The sequence below is a fragment of the Acanthaster planci genome, linkage group LG01 (assembly GCF_054643075.1).
Source record: "Acanthaster planci isolate LZ-2023a linkage group LG01, COTS_SCS, whole genome shotgun sequence".
Classification (NCBI taxonomy): Eukaryota; Metazoa; Echinodermata; class Asteroidea; order Valvatida; family Acanthasteridae; genus Acanthaster; species Acanthaster planci.
In genome coordinates, this window is record NC_141777.1 from 36,828,115 (window position 1) to 36,846,668 (window position 18,554).

Sequence of the window (18,554 nt, forward strand, 5' to 3'; positions counted from 1 at the left end):
GCAAAAGTGTGCATTCCACAACCACAAACCAATTCATGCATGGCACTGTCTAACAATTATCTGATTTCAGACGTACATGTACATGTACTTATTGATAGTACTTAAAGTACAATACCACACAAACGTGAGATGCACAGGGACATGCTTGTGTGAGGGAACAATACAGGAAAAAACTCAGTCAGTGATGTGCCCTCAGATAAAACGTCATTCACATGCAGTGCATCCAATGCAACATAGACTCAAGATGTAAATGTACAAAACGGCCTATTATGTGTGAACTCTAGAGCGTAAACATTTGCGGGTCGAGGTCAGCCAGAATTTTTTTAAAATTGCCACCTTACCCCAGTGCATGAGCATGATTCAAATATACATGTACATTGGCAAAGACACACAAATGGGCAAATACACATTATAATTATGAAGGAGCTTCCAATTACTTGAAACTAAAAACAGTAGCTGTCATCCTATTGAACTGTACATGTAGGTTGCATCTGGCTCCAGCAATTGTGTAGTTACCAAGAAAACATGGGTTTTGCACGTGTTATGTTTGAATCATTGTCTGGCAAAATGATCATTGAAAAAATGGTTTGTTTTAAATCTGTAGAGAGCATCACACAGTGCCCTTGTGTGCACTGTTTACCCGCTCAGGAATGTGGTCCATGGGTGTTGTGTGAAACACATCAAGCAATTAGTTAGGCTTTGCTGTAAACAGACATCAGTTTGCTTTGTTTCTCTCACAACAGTGATGAATGTACAGTGTAGAATTTCCTGGTTCACAAGGCATATGTTGTACTGCAAGTGTGATGTGCGGGTGACCACTTGGAACCACCGAGTACTCAAATTTGCTGAGTACATTAAATATTTGTTTAGTAGAAACAAAATGGCATGCCGTGTATTTGTGTATTCAATGTCTTTGAATGGTTATCAGCTGAGCTTTTGGGAGGGGGTGGTCAAGTTTCCTTTTTTGTTTCATTTTAGTTGGTACTTGTTCTGCCTTAAGCACCCTTTGGAAAATCTGCCAAGCGAGACAAAGCTCAGTGAAACAACATCTTGGCCACTGGATTGTTACTACATGAATGAGACTGAGTGAGGAGCACACTTGACTAGCCAGTGTCTCTACCTTTAAAAACCTTTACCCGCACGGGCAGTCAGGCCATAATAGTTGGGGCCAACAGGACAGAGACTGGTTTGTGTGTCTACGGAATGGGACCTCAAGGAGACAAATATGTGGCGAGTTTACAACTTTTTGGCTGCTGACCATCTGTGGGCGTCTGGAACCCCAGAGCCTATGATCCTTGAACAAGACATTTAACCCTGCTTGACACCTCACCCACAAGGAGAACAAACAAATACCAGCATGAGACACTGGATCTACTCAAGGGCAGTTAAAATATAGCTACTGGGTCGTGTAATGCCAAGGATAGTGCAAGTGATCTTGCTTATATGCAAAAAGTACCTGTTGGAGAAATGACCACTGAAGCGCTTTCAAGAGAAAACTACAAGCTACTGCTACACAAAGGAGGAAAGTTTTGAAATTTTGAATACTCTTATTTAGAGATTTGTAGATTTAGAAAAATTTTTTTTGGGGGGACCCACCAGTATATGTACATGAAGTCTTAAGGCTGTGTTGTAAATCTTGCCTATAGACGAGAACTTCAGCCTCTCTCACACTTGTGCTGTGCATGTCTTGATGTGGCATTTTTTATTTTTGACATGTATTTCATATATGTATAAATATAACTGGGGGTCTCTACTCTACAAGCTGTGCTTCTTAGAGGCCTCCGTCCACTACAGCACTGTATTGCTCATATGAAATATTTCCTACAGAAAATATATAACATAAAATCGAAGTGAAGTGATACCTACCATGCATTCACCATTCACACACACATCCAGCTTGTCCGCTTCACATCTCGTTCCATCGACAACTTTCTCAGCGAGCCGATAGTAGAAGTTCTTCCCTTTTGGCATGCAGTTGAGCTCACATTTGTTATCGGCTGAAGAAATGTACATAAGAAACAGCAATATACACCAGGTTGTAAGAGGGCAGAACTTGCAGCAAGATTCAAGTTAATTTGTCATTTGGATCACAGCGACTCATTTCAAACTTTTAAAAAAATTCAGTTCTGCTATCAACAATGTTTCCTCAACAGAAAAGGAAAAAAGAATACTTAGAGTTTGAAAAATTAGAGAAAAATACCAAAAAAGCCTCACTGAAACTTTGTTGAAATTAAGAAGGCTACATGTACATGAAAGCAAGCAATTCACTGCTATGTTTCAAGCTGTTCCCGTCAACCGAAATCTAACCATTTGCTTTCAAAACATCTGGCTTACATATACACTGAAAAGGCAACCACTGTAACCCCCCCCATTCAAATAACATTTTATAGTAATAGATGTACGGGTGCTGTTTTTCCACTGGAAAGTTTAACAGAGGTAAACTCATACACAGTTTGTCTTGACATCTGGAATTTTTCGGGGCTTCCAAATGGCCATGAAATTTGATTTATTATCCTTCAGGGCTTGCAAGAAGAGAGTAGCTGAGAGGAGGGTGGGGTGTGTCCTCGGGTGAACTTTGACACAACGTTTGACAAACTTGGCAATTTTCATTGCCTGTTTAGTCACAGAGATTGTAAAAATGAGTGACACCTGGAATGCATGAAATTATGCGGCCCTTGAGACCCTTTAGATGTTTGCACGGATGACTGATTCTCTTAAGATTTATATCAGCATCTGATATACTGGCACCCACTTAGACATCCTTGTTCACAAAACCGACAAGTTGGGATGCAATCAGCCATGGGCTACATTTTTTTGGGAAGGAGGGCTCTAAAGATATTACAATTAAGCCGAGGATCTGAGTTTCCAAAAAAATTTCTCTTCAGATTTCAAGGAAAAGAGGGAACATTTGAAATTTCAGAACTTTTCTTTTAGAAAAGATTTGTTCAAAGTGCCATAGAAATACTGGAAAACAATGGGCCACTCTACTGTTTCAAGATAACATTGTCAGTTTACTGAGAATAATAAATTGAAATCTTCATTCAGAAAGGTGTTGGGTGGAGGGATGTGAAGGTCAGCCTGAAGCACGCTGTAAATGTTTATGAGGAATTCAGAGCTGTAGTCACCAAGTAAAAAAAAAGATGGGAATCGGCAAAGGAAATTATCAAACCAAGCGCAAATATTGACCCAGCTCATTGCGTTTCACTTGTTTCAACTGGTGGGAAAATAACAGTCACCAACAGTCAGCTGGTCCCCTGACAGACCAGGACAGACAATGGAAGCAGACAAGCAAGTAAAGGCCAATCAAAAAAGGATGTCTGGCTGAATACCGTCCACCCCAAAACAAGCCTCTTGTGGTTTCTATTGTGCCCCCGTCAAAACCTCACACATCTTGCGGGAGTCTTCCTTTTGATATGACGGTGCATTTTATAACCTGCTTACGGTAAAAAAAAAAAAAAAAATTGAAAAACCAGGGTCCCACACTGTTGAAAGAAGAATGAATTTCCCTCTTGAAAACAGGATGTCTGGATTATTGACCAATCAATGCGAACTACATGTACAGTGCGGTGTAATTGGCGAGTAGAGTTGGTATTGTTTGATATTGATCAAGACTGAAGTCACATATTGTTGGGGGTTCCGTTACTTACTCTTTCCATCATTTATCTAATATTGATCGTGAACTGACCTCCCCTGGGCTGTTCTGAGTGGCAGATGAGTCATGGATTATCTGGGCAATGACACCATACCCTGATCTTCATTTCAGGTGAACTTTCCAAGGATAAAAATGAGGCTTATCAAATTCTTGATTAGCTAACCACTGCAGTCACACTGAAATGACTGCACATCTAGCTGCTGTCGATAGCCACCAGTTTCTATGCATCTTCCTTTTTTATAAAAAACAGCTCAATGTTTCAAAGTCCACAAATAAAGCTAATTATTTCTAAGAAAATACTGTGTCATTGGACGTTTTACATTTCCACTTAAAAGTATCAAAGATCTTGCTCAATACATGTATATAGACAACATTCTGGACAATCAGCACTTTCTACCGAGAAAAACTAGCCCTTAAAATTCCCTTTGCATTGTACAAAGCATTAATTTGAATTTATTGTTTATGGAAGTAGGTTTTCGAAGGTGAGAGATTACTTCACTGGAAAAAAAACATGATTTTGAGAATTACAGCAACTTAGTCAAAAGTTGAGAAACAACCTGGGCCCACCAGGGAAATAAAGTACCCCTTAGGAGTTTATAACAAGACATAAAGTAGGCAAGTGGAAAAGCATCCAACATTCTGCATGCAGCGATCAGAAACGTAGAGTTTGTCCTCAACTGTACCGTACGTAGGTGAATTCCTTTCTCCCATTTTGCAAAGTCACGCCCCATGTTAGCAAGTTGCGATTGTCAGCGAGTGAGATGCACTTGAAGGAAATGGACTTAATCAGACTTTCCTTCTGGAAGCTAACTAGCAAACTGGAGAGCCACTACTACATGCTACATCCGCCAAGTGTACCAGGCTCAAGTCTCCACTAATGGAGGGGCATGCAAGAAAAAAAGGCAATGTCACAATGAGACAAGGCATAAACCACTGCCCTCAAAACTTCTTTCGGCACACGTTAGGCTCTGATCGACGCCATTCCTCATAAATGTTCTAGGGGAATAAATCCGATGCAGCACATGCCAGGGCGCTGTCAGCTTGGTAAAACTCTTAATTTCATGTTTTAAGCCTTGAGTAAAGAGTTGAATATGGTTCAATTCAATAATCATTCAGTTCAGCTGATGAGAAATGGCAATGCCATTGATGTCAATACTCAAGGTTACAGCTGCAAGTCGTCACTGTCACCCTCTGGTGAATGTTTAAAATTTTAAGCTATTTTCCAGAGCCAAAACAAAACAAAACAAAACAAAAATGTATTTAGCACTGCACAAAACAAGCAGGTGGTTGCAAAAAATGTACATTCGTATTAGCTGGACCTTTTGACCAGTGTTTAAAATTTGCCTGCTGGAACCCCTCGTTTTATGTATTAATCCCCAGTCTTGAAATGGTTTCATTCTGGTCGTGGTTACTTCCAGTACCGGTACTTCCACCAGAAAATAATAGAATGAAAAACTTTCTTTGTTTTATTTTCCCAAGCCTCTCACTTCATAAAGTTCCCAGAAAAAAATTAACTTGAACAAAACATGCAGGCCATTTTCAGAAAATCAAAAATGTTCATGTACATGTAGGCCTATATGCAGCTTACGAGGGCCTACATTGGTTGATTATGATTTGCTTCATGTTCATACAAGATGGCCAAGGGCATCTTTGCACCTGTCATAAATCCATGGGCCTGAGTTGGCAAGACTGACGCATTGGAATCTGATGCACCAAATCACAGGTTAAAAAAATGGTTTCGGGCCACAAGTGAAGGTATTGGTCGCATGCATCTACCCCACCTGTGGTCTGGTATTTTATGTCAGGAACAAAAACCAAGTACAGTGGGCAAAGACAATATACAGTAAGTAACATGTAGCTTGTGCGATGTCGGTGACGGGAGACCAACAGCTCTGACATTCTGTCCATCAAGTCAATTTATTTCAGGATTGAACCCCTAAAGACTCCGTGCATATTAAGTTTCAAGGCTCGTGGCAAAATCGAAACTAATGCTTGTAGTTTGAGAACAAATTTTATTCTTGTTTTTATTTTCCTTACCATGGTAGTGATTTTTTTCAGTTGAAAAAATGTTCTGTGGTTAAAATATACCAAAATGGATGAAATTCATCCAACTCCTTCGTAATAAATAGTATATAAACTACTCGTCTTTAATGTTGGGGACGAAATGCCTTATCTTGATTCTTGAAAAATGTTTCCTTCCGTGAAGGGGGTGCGTATCGCAAGTCCGATGCCTCATCGGTCCGACGCCTGAAAAGTCCGTACTTTCGGACTTAAGAGGCGTCAGATTTATGGGCAATTTTTTTTTTCACCCTCATACATGTAGTTCCGACGCTTCAAAGGTCCAATGCCTCATATATCTGACGTCGGACCAACAAGGTGTCAGACTTAATATGAGGCATCAGTGAGATCGACTGTGAAACATCTCGTGAGTGAGATTTGCGAGTGAGATTCAACTTTGTTCCCAAATCGTGCCCACGGTACTGACCTTGTTAGGAAAACTAAATCAAGCAGACTACCTGTACAGTTCGTACACAGGTCCACTATTTTTTTTAATCCAAAATATCACTTTGCGTAAGAACTATGTATGATAATTCTTTTGAAATCTTAAAAATGTTTGTATGTGTGTCAGACATAGTGCACCATATTTGACACTGGGTACCAAGTCTTGTTCCTAGTGCAGCATTCATATGCTTGTAACAAGCGTCAAATCAAACGTTGGACTTTCGAGGCGTCAGATTTTTTGAGGCATTGGATCTATGCCATGGGCCAAATAAACCGTTGGAACTTTTAAACGCATCTGTTGGACTTACGAGGCATCGGACTTGCTTGAGAACGCTCGCATAATTAATTTGCATTTTCCAGGGGTGTGCCAGATAAAATAAAAACTGAAAACAGCTAACAAAAGCTGAAATGTTCAAACTTTCAATACTTTTGAACAGGTGTAAAAAAAGCTGAAATCCAGGGTCAACATCTAAACGAAAACAGCTGAAATCAGCTAAAAAGCTGAATTTTCACACCCCTGATTTTTCCTTAATGACCACTTTGTGCGAGTGCAAAAAGATCTGGAAGACACTGCTACAAAGGAAAAACACTCTTCAAACACTGCATCAGAGAGGCTTTCCAAAAACATACGAATTCAGTAACATGGCCGGAGCTACAATTAAATCAAATTTGCCTTGTGTCTCAGCCTTACCGAACAATTCAACATGTTTTTAGCCTAACGCTGAGTAAACTTTTAACATGCGCTCTCCAGAAAGGGTGGAAAATGCTTGTTTGGAGCCCCTAACAATTCTAATGACAACAATAGTAATTTCCAGCAACTTTTTTTCTAACTCCAGGCTGCCAGAGGGGAAATCGGCTGATTCAATTTCTGGGGTGAAGTGGAAAGAGATGATTGTTGAGCAAATAAGCCTTCCCCTTTATGCGGCCGTGCCTGCCGTGCGCCCTTCATGCGCACTTCCTGACTGGCGGTGTTTATGGATACCCGGGCAGGAAGGAAACTATTCAGCCCTTGGTTGATCCACCAATTGCCAATTACAACAACAGCCTCTTAATTGTTTTTAGTATCATTAATTGGCCTGAGGTTTTTGTTCCTGATGTTCAATGGCTTATGCTCATGTAACACCGAGGTCACAGTTATGCCTAGCACGATACAACCTTGAACCAAAATTTAAACAACATGATTGGGGCTCTCATATAAGCATGATAAGGTCACCAGTACATGCCGCTTTGATAAGATGATTTAAGTGGCAGCTCCAAAAAACTCAACAGACATCTGGCATACTGAGTACATTGAAGAGTTCACTGTTGTAGGTTGTTTCCAGGTGGGTGGTAGGCCTATTCTTTCAAAGTACAGAGATGAAACATGGTTTCAATTCTATGCACTGGCTTTGAGACAATGACGAGAAGCATTTAATTTTTCATAGTCTGCCTTTGAAGGACTCATGTATTAAAACCAGTACCAGAAACAAGCAGGCAGAAATTTCTCAGCCGGCAGGCAAGGGCCAAACAAGTCCATGTACATCCTGAAGGTTGAGAAACCTGGTGTGTTTTCTTCCCAAATCCAGATATTAATTTACAGTAATAGCTGCAGTCTGTCAGAAATGATGTCTTGTTTGGCATTCACTTCAAAAAAAAAAAAAACTTCTCTCTCTTTTTGTTACCTCCAAGATACGGGACCCAATTGTAGAAGCTCCCCAGGAATTCCTTGGTGTTGTACTTGCTGCACTGCTCCTCACGGAAATCCTGAGCACCTTCAGGACAGTCCTGGATGTTGCAGGAGCGATAGTTGAAGGCTGGCCCCATGCACGTTGGCTTCGCCCCTGGCCTGCTCGATTAAAAATCAACGGTACCGGTGCATTTCTGTAAACTGAGGAAAGGCTCGATGGAAATACTGTCTCTTTAATGAGCAACTGAAAGGAAAACATGTTTTCTCAGATTTTATCTGTTCAAATAAATATGGAAGCATCCAGATCGAACACAGTGTCATTTGTCTTCAGAGCTCAACTATGTCCTTCGAAGAGGAATGGAATATGGTGAATAGCTATTTCCTTTGGGCAAACCACAGTAAAACGCATCTGACATTGATTTCTTTCTCAGTAGTGAAGTAGTATCATCTATTCTGTAAAATGTGACTGACGGAAGTAATATTGAAAATCACATGCAAAGTTGCAAGAGTTCGATCAATTTCACGGTTAGACTGACACAAGGAACTCAAGTATATATGTCCAGGCCAATGTAAGAGAAAACTGCTCAAGAATACGATCAAACTTTGCCAACTATAATGCGACATTCTATCAGCATCAAAGCCCAAGTTTTCACAATTTTCGTCAAGCTTTTCCGGCTCACAGTCCCCCACGTTTAGCACCCTCAGGACTATCTCAAACTAGCCAGAGCAGCCTAGAGAATAGAAATTACAATTTGTATTTGCCTTTGTACTGGCTGGGGTCTGAGGCAGGATAAATGGACAGTTTGTTCCTTGATTCCCAATACAACGTGTATGTGTACAAATTCTAAGTAAAGCTGCAGGGCAAGGAATGGTCCAACCATGGTCCAACAGAACTGTGTATACAAAAAAAAATTCATCAGAAATTCTTCCAACATGCACATGGATTGAACTTGAAGATACATCCAATGATCTGTTTTCCAGGCTCAGGAATGAGGACAGGAGTTACCTTGTGGTTATGCATCTTCTCTCCTGGTAAGAAACGCCCCCTCCACAGGACCGCGAACAGGGGCTCCATTCACTGCTCCATGGACCCCACGTGTCTTCTGCAACAGGAGCCTGCCTAGCTGAACGCTGTAAAAGAAAGACCAGGCACAAAAGAATGAGAAAAGCCAGACACTACCTCCTTCGCCTGCTGTAAGCATACATGCACTGATCAAGCTCAGCAACTGTTGTCCTTTTCCCTGAATTTCCAAATGCAAGAACTGACTGACATGTAACTTCATCGTTTCTTATTATAGCCCTCCCGAGTCAAAAAAGGGGGACGTCAGTTACGAAAACTAAAACAGACTGTGATAAGAAAGCCTCACATTTTTAAAGGCAGCCACATAAAGAACGAATACTTGCCTTCTGTGGCAGCGTGGTTCTAACACAACCCATCATATAATTCACCCACACAAATTTCATTTCCGTACAATCAAGGAGCATTTTCCTGAAAATTACAGACAAATTGCTACAAATTTGAAATACTTTCTGAGAAGCATCTAAACTGTTTCAAAAATGTACATGTATCACATTCTCATCTTTCCATTTGACTTCCAAATAATGCTCAACTGTCTGAATGTCTACATGTGGCTAGACAACAAACAGGTGCATCTTTGTTATCAACCTTTGTTAACTCTAAGTGCCTGGGAGGGCTGTAGAGGAACTTGCGTGTATTGTGCATTGTAACTAACAGAGAAATTCCACGTGAAAAATGCACAGTATGAACCATTCAAGCTTAGCAATGGGTAAGGAAACAAGGTGCCTTTTCTTCTTCCCCGTGGTTGATTGCCGTGGGGGGGGGTATGTTTAGCACCAGTATATGGATAGTTCCTGACCAAAACCAGTGGCCTGCATTCCGGGTGCCAGTCTTTCCCACTGGGATAAAACAAAGGTTTCATTTTCCAGACTGGTCCGGGCATGGTCCAGGGAAGACTTGTCTATTAATAGCCCCCATCCACAGACTTCCCCCCAGGCCTGAGTCACCCTTCAGCTATTTCCTGGGGGAGGGGGGTATCGATTGATGACTAAGGCCACAGGTATACACCAACACTGGATCATTATGCAAGGAGCAAACAAACAAATGGTCTATTTGTGGCAGTGTAGGTTGCACAGTGGGATGGAACCATCCACTGGTGCCACTGGTCAGAACAAGCCGACACTGAGAGTTTAGGTGAAAGAATACAGGGGATCACAGCTGGTGGGGTTGGCATTTGCTGACAAGTAGGGATCAGCACAACAAAACGGGGACTGGAGCCTTGAACACTCAATCCATGTTGTGTCTATGTTGAAATGAATTTTAATAGCTGCAATTTCAACTTGTTTGATTGGATGATTCCAACTTCTATGTTCTATTCTGTTGTAACTTAGTTAAACCGGGGAACAATTATTAATGCTACAAGTAGACACTAACGACTGTTAACACCTCTGAAACAAATATGAACTGTCGCTACACATGCAACAAGATCTGAACATTGAAACTATAGTTACTGAACTTCAGGAGTGCTGATTGCTTTGCTTGCTGATATTAAAGAAAAGAGCAACATTCACAACTGGCAAAACTTCCATCACTGGAACTATTACAAACAGCAATAAATGTTAAAAACTGGTACTTTGAAAATGACCACTGGAACACTGGGGAAAAGTGCACACATACAGTATAAGGACTAAATTGATCGAGTAACAGGAGAAGAGAAGTGAAAAGGGGGAAAAAGGTGGGGAAAATCCATAGTCGCATTATGCAACCACATCCTCCAGAGTGCAGGCAAGCAGACCCTACAAAAAGTTTTTTCAAGCAGGTAACACCGGGACAATGGGGCCAAAGTTTTACAGTTCAACCGGTCAAAAGACTTTACAGCCCCCCCCCCATGGCTACTTGACAAGTGTGTGTGGTATAATCTGGTAATCTACTTACAGTGGGACAAGATGACACACCATTGCTGACAGACCTGCCATTCATGGGTCTTTTATGCTAGAGTGGGTAGTTACAACCACTTGTGTGGTAGGGTTTACTGTCAGGGGCTCAAACTCCAAATAGACAGCTTACAGCTTGGACCCCCTAGTTCATTCATCACATTATAGTTCTTGCTTTCCCTTACCACTGACAAAACTATTCTGGGCCAGAATTTTAAAAAGAAAACTTTTAAAAGAGAAGGACTGATTTTTAATGAAATCCAGAAGAATGTCACTTTCTATGAAAAAATATTCATCTTTTCCATCAATCTTTACCAAGCTCACTGCTCTGTCGTAAATGCTCACAAGTCTAATGGAACATGTACATAAATGTACGTTATAAGGGTTCTGAAATTATCGATTATTGATTGTATTGCAAAAAAGCAATTTTTATCCTCAATTTTATGAGTATTAAGCATGATGCCTGCGCTGTAGAGTCTACACAAGGATGTACAGTAAAATGAACATCCTCATACTTAAATGAGGCAATGTGAACCAGCTAACCCGAGAACCAGTTGACCCGAGAAATAAACTGCACCAGACAAAGCTGGTGTTGGGCTTTTCGAATTGATACTTGAAGTTCCACACACGTGTCATGTGTGTAACTTAGTGGAACTTTACTTTCAAAGTTGTGCACCTTGGCCAGACGAAAGCTTAGCAAATTGGATATTATTAATTTACCAGAAGTGAGGCTCTCCTTGGACTGTACATGTACAGAGTACAACCTACACACGCTTCCATTAGAGGGAAGTGAAGTGAATAAGCCTTTTGCGAATTAAATTTGAATAAAATCTGGTACACTGAGTTCTTTAAATCCATGTGAACATAACAACTAGAATTCTCCATACTAAAACCACCGTTGCTATACCGCGTGATTCGGGGCAAGCTTTTGCTTAGTTACATAAGAGACGCCTTGCAACAATACACTGTTCTCAATGGATAAGAACGGCACAAAGGAACCAGTCCTTTCCAGAGATGGTGGTCGCTACGCAAAAGCTTGCCCCGAATCACGAGGTATAACAGCAGTGTCTTTAGTCTGGGGAATTCAAATTGTGACGTTTCTATGCAATCAAATAACACAGTGTACCAGATTTTATTCAAATTTAACTCGCAAGTGGCTTATTGATTATATCCTACTTAAGCAGCTCATACCAGCACTCTCTAAATTACACTTTTCACTCGGGCTATAAAACCTTGCTTATGCACAAACTGACAGAATAGCAAACTACTCACATGTGTTTTATAACTAAACTACATGTACATGTACAAGTACCAAATACGGTTTGCTTGCTAAATTTCATGCATTCACATGTTGAAAAAGACATTTCACTTCATAATCAATTAATCAATCGATGAGGAATTAATTCACTGTCAAGCATTTAAGCCATTTGTTCTCCCACAGTCAGAGAGACATTCATACAAGTACCTCCTGCTCGTTCCATCACACTGGTTCAGTTTCTTTCTATCCTGTCATCAACATCAGCACAGCAGGGCATCACAGGTGTAGTGCATTTGAGTCCAAAATAAATGCACAGATACATAAACATGAGTACGGTACAGTACGGTAGGGAACTATATCTTTGTGTTTTAAATGGGTAACAAGTGCTTGGACCCAAATCTTCACCCAGCTTTGTAAAGAAATACAGGCATTTGCAGAAGGACTCGGCCACTGAATCAGAGTCCGTGTCCTTTTGAAAATTATTAGACATTTCCTGTGATCCATTTCCCTAAATATCCTGATGCCAGTCAAAAGTATTTCAGGCTTTGCTGTCACTGCATCAAGCTTCCATTTAGTAAGTGTACAAGGTTGAAATGGACGATAGAAAAGGATTGACTTTAACTGGCAGTCCATGCGATGCACTTATTTTGCTCAGGGAAATCCCTTGAAAATGCAGTCTTTGTGTTCCAACTGCCCGGCTTATGGTATCTTTTTAGTTTACGTATTTCCATATTCATTGGCAAAACTGTGACATCATCAAAGAGAGAAAACCTAAGTTTTGCATGGATTTGTAGACATAAACTGATGGAAGTTTTGACATTTTGCTATCTTAAATATCCTTTTTTCTAATGATTTATTGTGAGGCAAGTATGTACACGTACCTGTATATACATATAGCAACAAGCTACATGTAACAAGTAGCCCTTTCAAAGATATGTTTACAACAAGCAAATTTAGTTTCACGATTTGAATGGAAAAATGTAAAAACTAAAGAGTGTCTTCCCTCATTGACAACAGTAACCTCAGCTGTCTAGAAAATGTTAAATTGCACAAAAAGGCCCTCAGAGAAAGGTTCATGGCATCATCCACGCTGACCCTTCCAGGACCTAGCAGGCATCTTAGACGGGGCAAATGCCGAAGAAAGGACCTTATCACACACTTTATGATGAGCACTTCCTCGAGCTCCGACAAATCACACAGATAAAGCATTATTCAACCAGTCAACTGACAAGCAAATCTTTAACTTTGTCTCCGTTTATGACTCAAGTGGCCACAAATCCTGATCCACTATTCGCCAGTGCACTTTTTCTTTATCTTCACCGGATGTTTGGGCTCTAGATCCTCTAAGCCTTGCGGTGATTCAGACTATAATCCTAAAAAAAAAAAGAGGCAGGGAGACTGTGTCCAGACTTGTGCAGCCATAAGTGACCGAGGCTGTCTGCAGAGGGTCTGACTCATCTTCCAAATTTAAGCTCTTACCTCTGATCAAAGGATGGCAAACCACCCATTTGTCTGAACTGGAGGATTAAGGAGCTGAAAGACGTTGACCATTGAGGACAAAAAGGCCTACAATGGACACAGGCTGCAGCATTTACTGATCCAGTGCCTAAGGCCGTACAGGCCTTTAATCTTAGTGAGACAGTATATACAGTCTTTCTATATCCCCTGTAAATTGTTGGCAAAATGGAGGGACAATGTTTCATTATTGTGTAAACAGAGAACAATTACCCAGAACAACATCAACATAGATCCTAAAATAGACAAAGAGCAAATTCCTTACATTTGATTAAACCCATCTGTGGATCCATTGCAAGAGGGCAGAGTAACGGGCCATGGCTCCCCAAATGAGACCATTGCTTTTCAAACATAATGAAAGGCATTTTCAGTTTTTGTTTCCTTTCCTTCCCAAAGCATGAAAAATTCCCCCAATTTAGACTCACCCCTAGAAAGGCCATAGAAGGATATCATAACAAATTCCCACATTCTCCCCCCCAGCACAAACCTAAAAGGTGCCTTCATGAACTGTACTTAAAACACATACTGCTGAGACTTTCTTTTGAAAATTGTTTCAAATGATGCACAACTACGGTAGGATGAGACCGTGTATGTACAACAAATTATAGACGAACATAAAACAGGAAGAAAAAATAAGGATTACTCTCGGAAGGGACCAGATTGGATAAATTAAAGATTTGTTACTAACTTTTACTCCATTTACAGCGGTTGTTCAGTCTTGTACTCGTACTTGTAATAGTTTGGAGATTTAACAATGGCACATGTACACTGTACATGACTTTGAATCTTCAGAGTGCATGTAACTTTGGAATTACACCAGCATCCCATAGTGAAAGGGATACGTTGGTACTTCTGTACCTCCCTCGCAAACACATGAGACCAGAAAGCGGTGAGAAAAAAGCCTCAGCAGTCCCTCATCTATTGACACACTCACTTGGGTGATACCCATGCACAGAGGCGTATCAATGACTGGGAACAAACAGGCCCCAAGTCAAATGCAGCTTGAATCGCAAAAGGCCAATTCCAGAAAGTACAGCGAGCGCTGTTCCGGTGTTTTTGGTGGTAATGTAATTAATGTGCAGCGTGTGCCTGCGCCAGACTGTCAACAACAACAATCCTATCCTAGCCTGTCTGACCAACTAGATGTCTGGACACACAAACCACAAACCATCCCCTCTTATCCCCTGACAGGAACCGCAACTATTCTGGGACTACTATTCTGGGACTAATAAATTCCTCAAGTCCAAATCAAACCCACCTGTAAACATCCACCTTTTTTTTCACAGGGAAAAGTTGAGTTGTCACTGTAATAGGTATGTTTATGACGGACGTGAATGAGACCACCTCACGAGACCCTAGGGCTTTTTTTTCCCTCCATTCTGATAAAGAACACACACTCTGGAAATGGAGACACTCCTTAACAAAAGTCTGGAGTCCGAGGGTTCCTTTGTAGCAGACCGAGGTGTTATTGTAAATAACCACACTTCCTGAGTGGTGGACTGTGAAAGGGTCAATGAGTCAAGAATACCAAAAGCAAACAGAGAGGTAATGAAAGGAATGGTGTGCATAACACTAACAGGAACACCCAGAGTTCACATTTCGTGGGTCCCAATATACATGTACAAGATACAGGAGTAACAGACAACGGTCTTCTTTTTTTCAAGATGTATTTTTGCGTTGGGGAGATGTTAATTTATATAACGGGTTTTGCTCTCACCCAACGTATATATTAATAAACACTGTATGCTCAGTGCTTGTCCGAAAGCTTGCGAAAAAAGTCACAAGCTTACTCGGGTGGGACTTGAACCCATGACCTCCTGCTTATAATAGTTCGCGGTACCTGCTGCTTCACCTGACTTGGACCAGCCAGCCGACCCCGGCAAGCTCGGTGGTCAAGTGGTTAAGACGTCTGCACTAGTAAGTAGGAGGTCGTGGGTTCGAGTCCCACCCGAGTAACCTTGTGACTTTTTTCGCAAGCTTTCGGACAAGCACTGAGCATACAGTGTTTATTAATATATACGTTGGGTAAGGGCAAAATCCGTTATATAAGTCAACGGTCTGATTAGGAAACTACGACAAAGACTACATTGTCAGTTTGTCACTCTCTCTAAACTTCATTACTATTATGAAATATTCTTCGTTTTTAAGTTTGAAAAGAGTACCAAATGCACTTGAAGTCTGACACAATTTAGAGCAAATGCAGATCCATCACAACTATAACCACAGAGATCATAATTGTAATTACAATGAATTGGATAAGTTAGATTCTTAAGAGGATAATTGCACTGCATAGAGTGAGACCCACATCTGTCAGTGTGACACAAACACTGATGCCAAATTGATACAGCACCACACATCAATGAGGCGTTTGCCTTTCAAACGAGAATAACACTTCTTTGAAATACCGGTAATGCTTTGGAGTCTCAGAGGTCTCGCAGTGCATACATGGACTAGACAGACATACAATGTTTTGTTATTCAGACTGAATTCTTATGGGAAAGTCTGGTGAACTGCAAGGTCTAGTCAACCAAGGGTCACGAACCAGCAAGAACTTTTACAACCTGGATTCAATCCTTCTGTGTATTTCCAAATATTTACAAAGTGCCCCTGCCACTTACTGGTGAACTTTTTTCTTCATTCACAAATATTTACCAGATTCTTTGAAGGTTGTAAATTATGAATGACACCCGTTTCCGAAGCCCTGTCCCCCAACCTACACTGGTCCAAGGTTCATTCACTTCACCAAACATGGACTGCAGAAATTTAAGAGCCTTCCTCAATATAGTTTTACTCTTTTTTTACAGGTTTTTCAGAGGTAATCCCAGACATGGCCTGTTGGAAATTAATAAAGAGCTCTTAGGGAATACGCATAACCTTCTTGTGTGGAATCTATGCCAATGGGGCACCAGATTATATGGGTGAACGGAGGTGATAGGTCTACACAATGCATGCTTGCAGGGGGCTGAAGTTTGATGCCAGAATGCCATGGCCACAGATCATATCTTTGCTGCTGACTGTGCCAAGAACTGCATGCTGGCCAAGGCTGATATATAAATACGAACCGATGTTAACAGCGCTGAAAAGCACATGCATCCCACATCACTGCATAAATTTCGAACAAATGTAAGTCACAGAAAATTCGTAAAAAAGCTGCATTCATGCAATCAGATGTAACAATACATACACATATGTAAGCATAAGTTTACGAGTTACTTCTGGAAGGAGGAAGAAGGGGCTTACATTTTATGTTCTGCAGATCTGAGTACACTTGGGAGGACGTACCGTTAACAGTACAAATTGGCTCCCCGTGATACACTGTGCTTCCACCACTTGGCATGTGCCAAGTGATATTACTGTTCTCTCAACATTCCTGCATCGTTGCACGGCCAACTACTCCACTTTTGGAGAGCATGCAACTAAAAGTAAGTTTTTTTTTATTGGGTATGACTGATATTTTCCACCTGGTAGACACCAACAGTCACAGTGTATTGAAGGAAGCACCCTAAAACACATGGAAAAGCTCACTTCTGAACTTTCTGTACCATTTCAAGTTTTTAGACATTACTGACCCTGAAAAAAAAAGAAAAGAAGTTCCCTGCACTGCAGACCCTGAAAAGTATGACTACAATACAGAATGGCGAAAATGGAGGGAATACCAGGAAATAAAAGGAGACACAACTTTGCAATTTCTTATTTAACACAGGAAAAGCAATATGACTATTGTTAGAAATGCATGGTTTTGGTTGTTTTTCTTCCACCCCCCCTCTTTCTTTTATCAAAAGAGAGATTCTGACTCCTTATCCCTGTACTGACCTTATCCAACTAGTGGCTACCTGACACGGAAAAAAGTGAAAATGACTGGGTCCATATGCCAATAAATATCTCAAGTAAGCTTCATTATGAAAATAATTAATGCCAGTATGGTATAGCTATTAGACTAGGTGCTAGATTTGGCAATTAATGGTGAAATTTGAAGAGCAGGTGCCCAGCTGGGCCTTTTTAATTTGAACCAGATCACCCAGGCTACCCGGAGGGGCTCGGTTCAACTTTTGCTCAGTCAACATTTCAGGGCAAGCCCCAATTCAGGTCATTGACACTCAGGGTCCAGAAAAGCGCCAACAAGTTACATGTATATTGTACCATGACCTGATAGTAAACATACATGTACATACAGAAAATAAAGTCAATTCAGGAGTTTAGTTTCCATGTCACAGTTGAAAATCTCAACACAAGAGGCACTTTTCAGGACCAACTAAATTATCCACATTTTCTTTCTTTGTTCAACTCTTTGTTCTTCCTAACACTGTAGCATTTTTGTTCGACTGAAATGAAACTTTAAGGCATTTATGTCATTTACTGAGAACTAGCCCACTTTTATGGGTGCTAAGCCTACATGATTGCACCACACGATCAAGCAGCATGTCTTAAGTATTACATGTGGTAAAGTGCCTCTAATTTAGCACTTAGAGAATCTTAAGTTGTCCACCTAACAGTAATACACAAAGTGTGTATCGGCTTTTCCAAGAGAAAATAATACAAAGTAACAAGGGCAGTGAGACAGGAGGACCCTGGGGATTAGAGCTCACAAACCGCAGAGAACAGAAATGGATCAAGAAGGATTTGGAGGTTAATTACCGGTAAAGCCGAAACATAAGGAGGTGATGGTAGAAGAACTGTTGCCATCAATAGCGCTGCTACAGTTAAGAGCAAGGTGGATTCCAGACTGGACCTGATTAAAAAAAAACCAAAAAAATAAAATCAAATGAATAGTTTTAAATCAATCACCATCAATGTATGGAGGATTTGGGATTTAGATTGGTGGAATAAATTTTCAATTTCAACACTGGCATAAATCTAATTTTCTAAAGCTTGCAGACCTGTCTCTTTCACTGAGGGTAACACAGGTGGGAGACCAGGCCTTGAACTGTGCAGGGGACAGAAAGGAAAACTAGTTTAAAACTAGTCAAGGTGTGGATGACTGGCAGACACTCGAAAGCACCAAGACAAGG

The 18,554-nt window shown here is 40.8% G+C and overlaps 1 protein-coding gene across 1 annotated transcript in view; it reads right to left on the minus strand.

Annotated features, from left to right (window-relative positions):
* The window catches only part of LOC147800717 (papilin-like), a 73,832-nt gene that overhangs the window by 52,888 nt on the left and 2,390 nt on the right, over positions 1–18,554 (minus strand). Inside the window, exons 2-5 of the mRNA XM_087139341.1 lie at positions 18,181–18,274; positions 8,827–8,951; positions 7,816–7,979; positions 1,867–1,997 (exon numbers count right to left, since the gene is read on the minus strand). Coding sequence (XP_086995467.1) covers positions 1,867–1,997; positions 7,816–7,979; positions 8,827–8,951; positions 18,181–18,274 — 514 coding nt within the window. The remainder of the gene's footprint in view (positions 1–1,866; positions 1,998–7,815; positions 7,980–8,826; positions 8,952–18,180; positions 18,275–18,554) is intronic.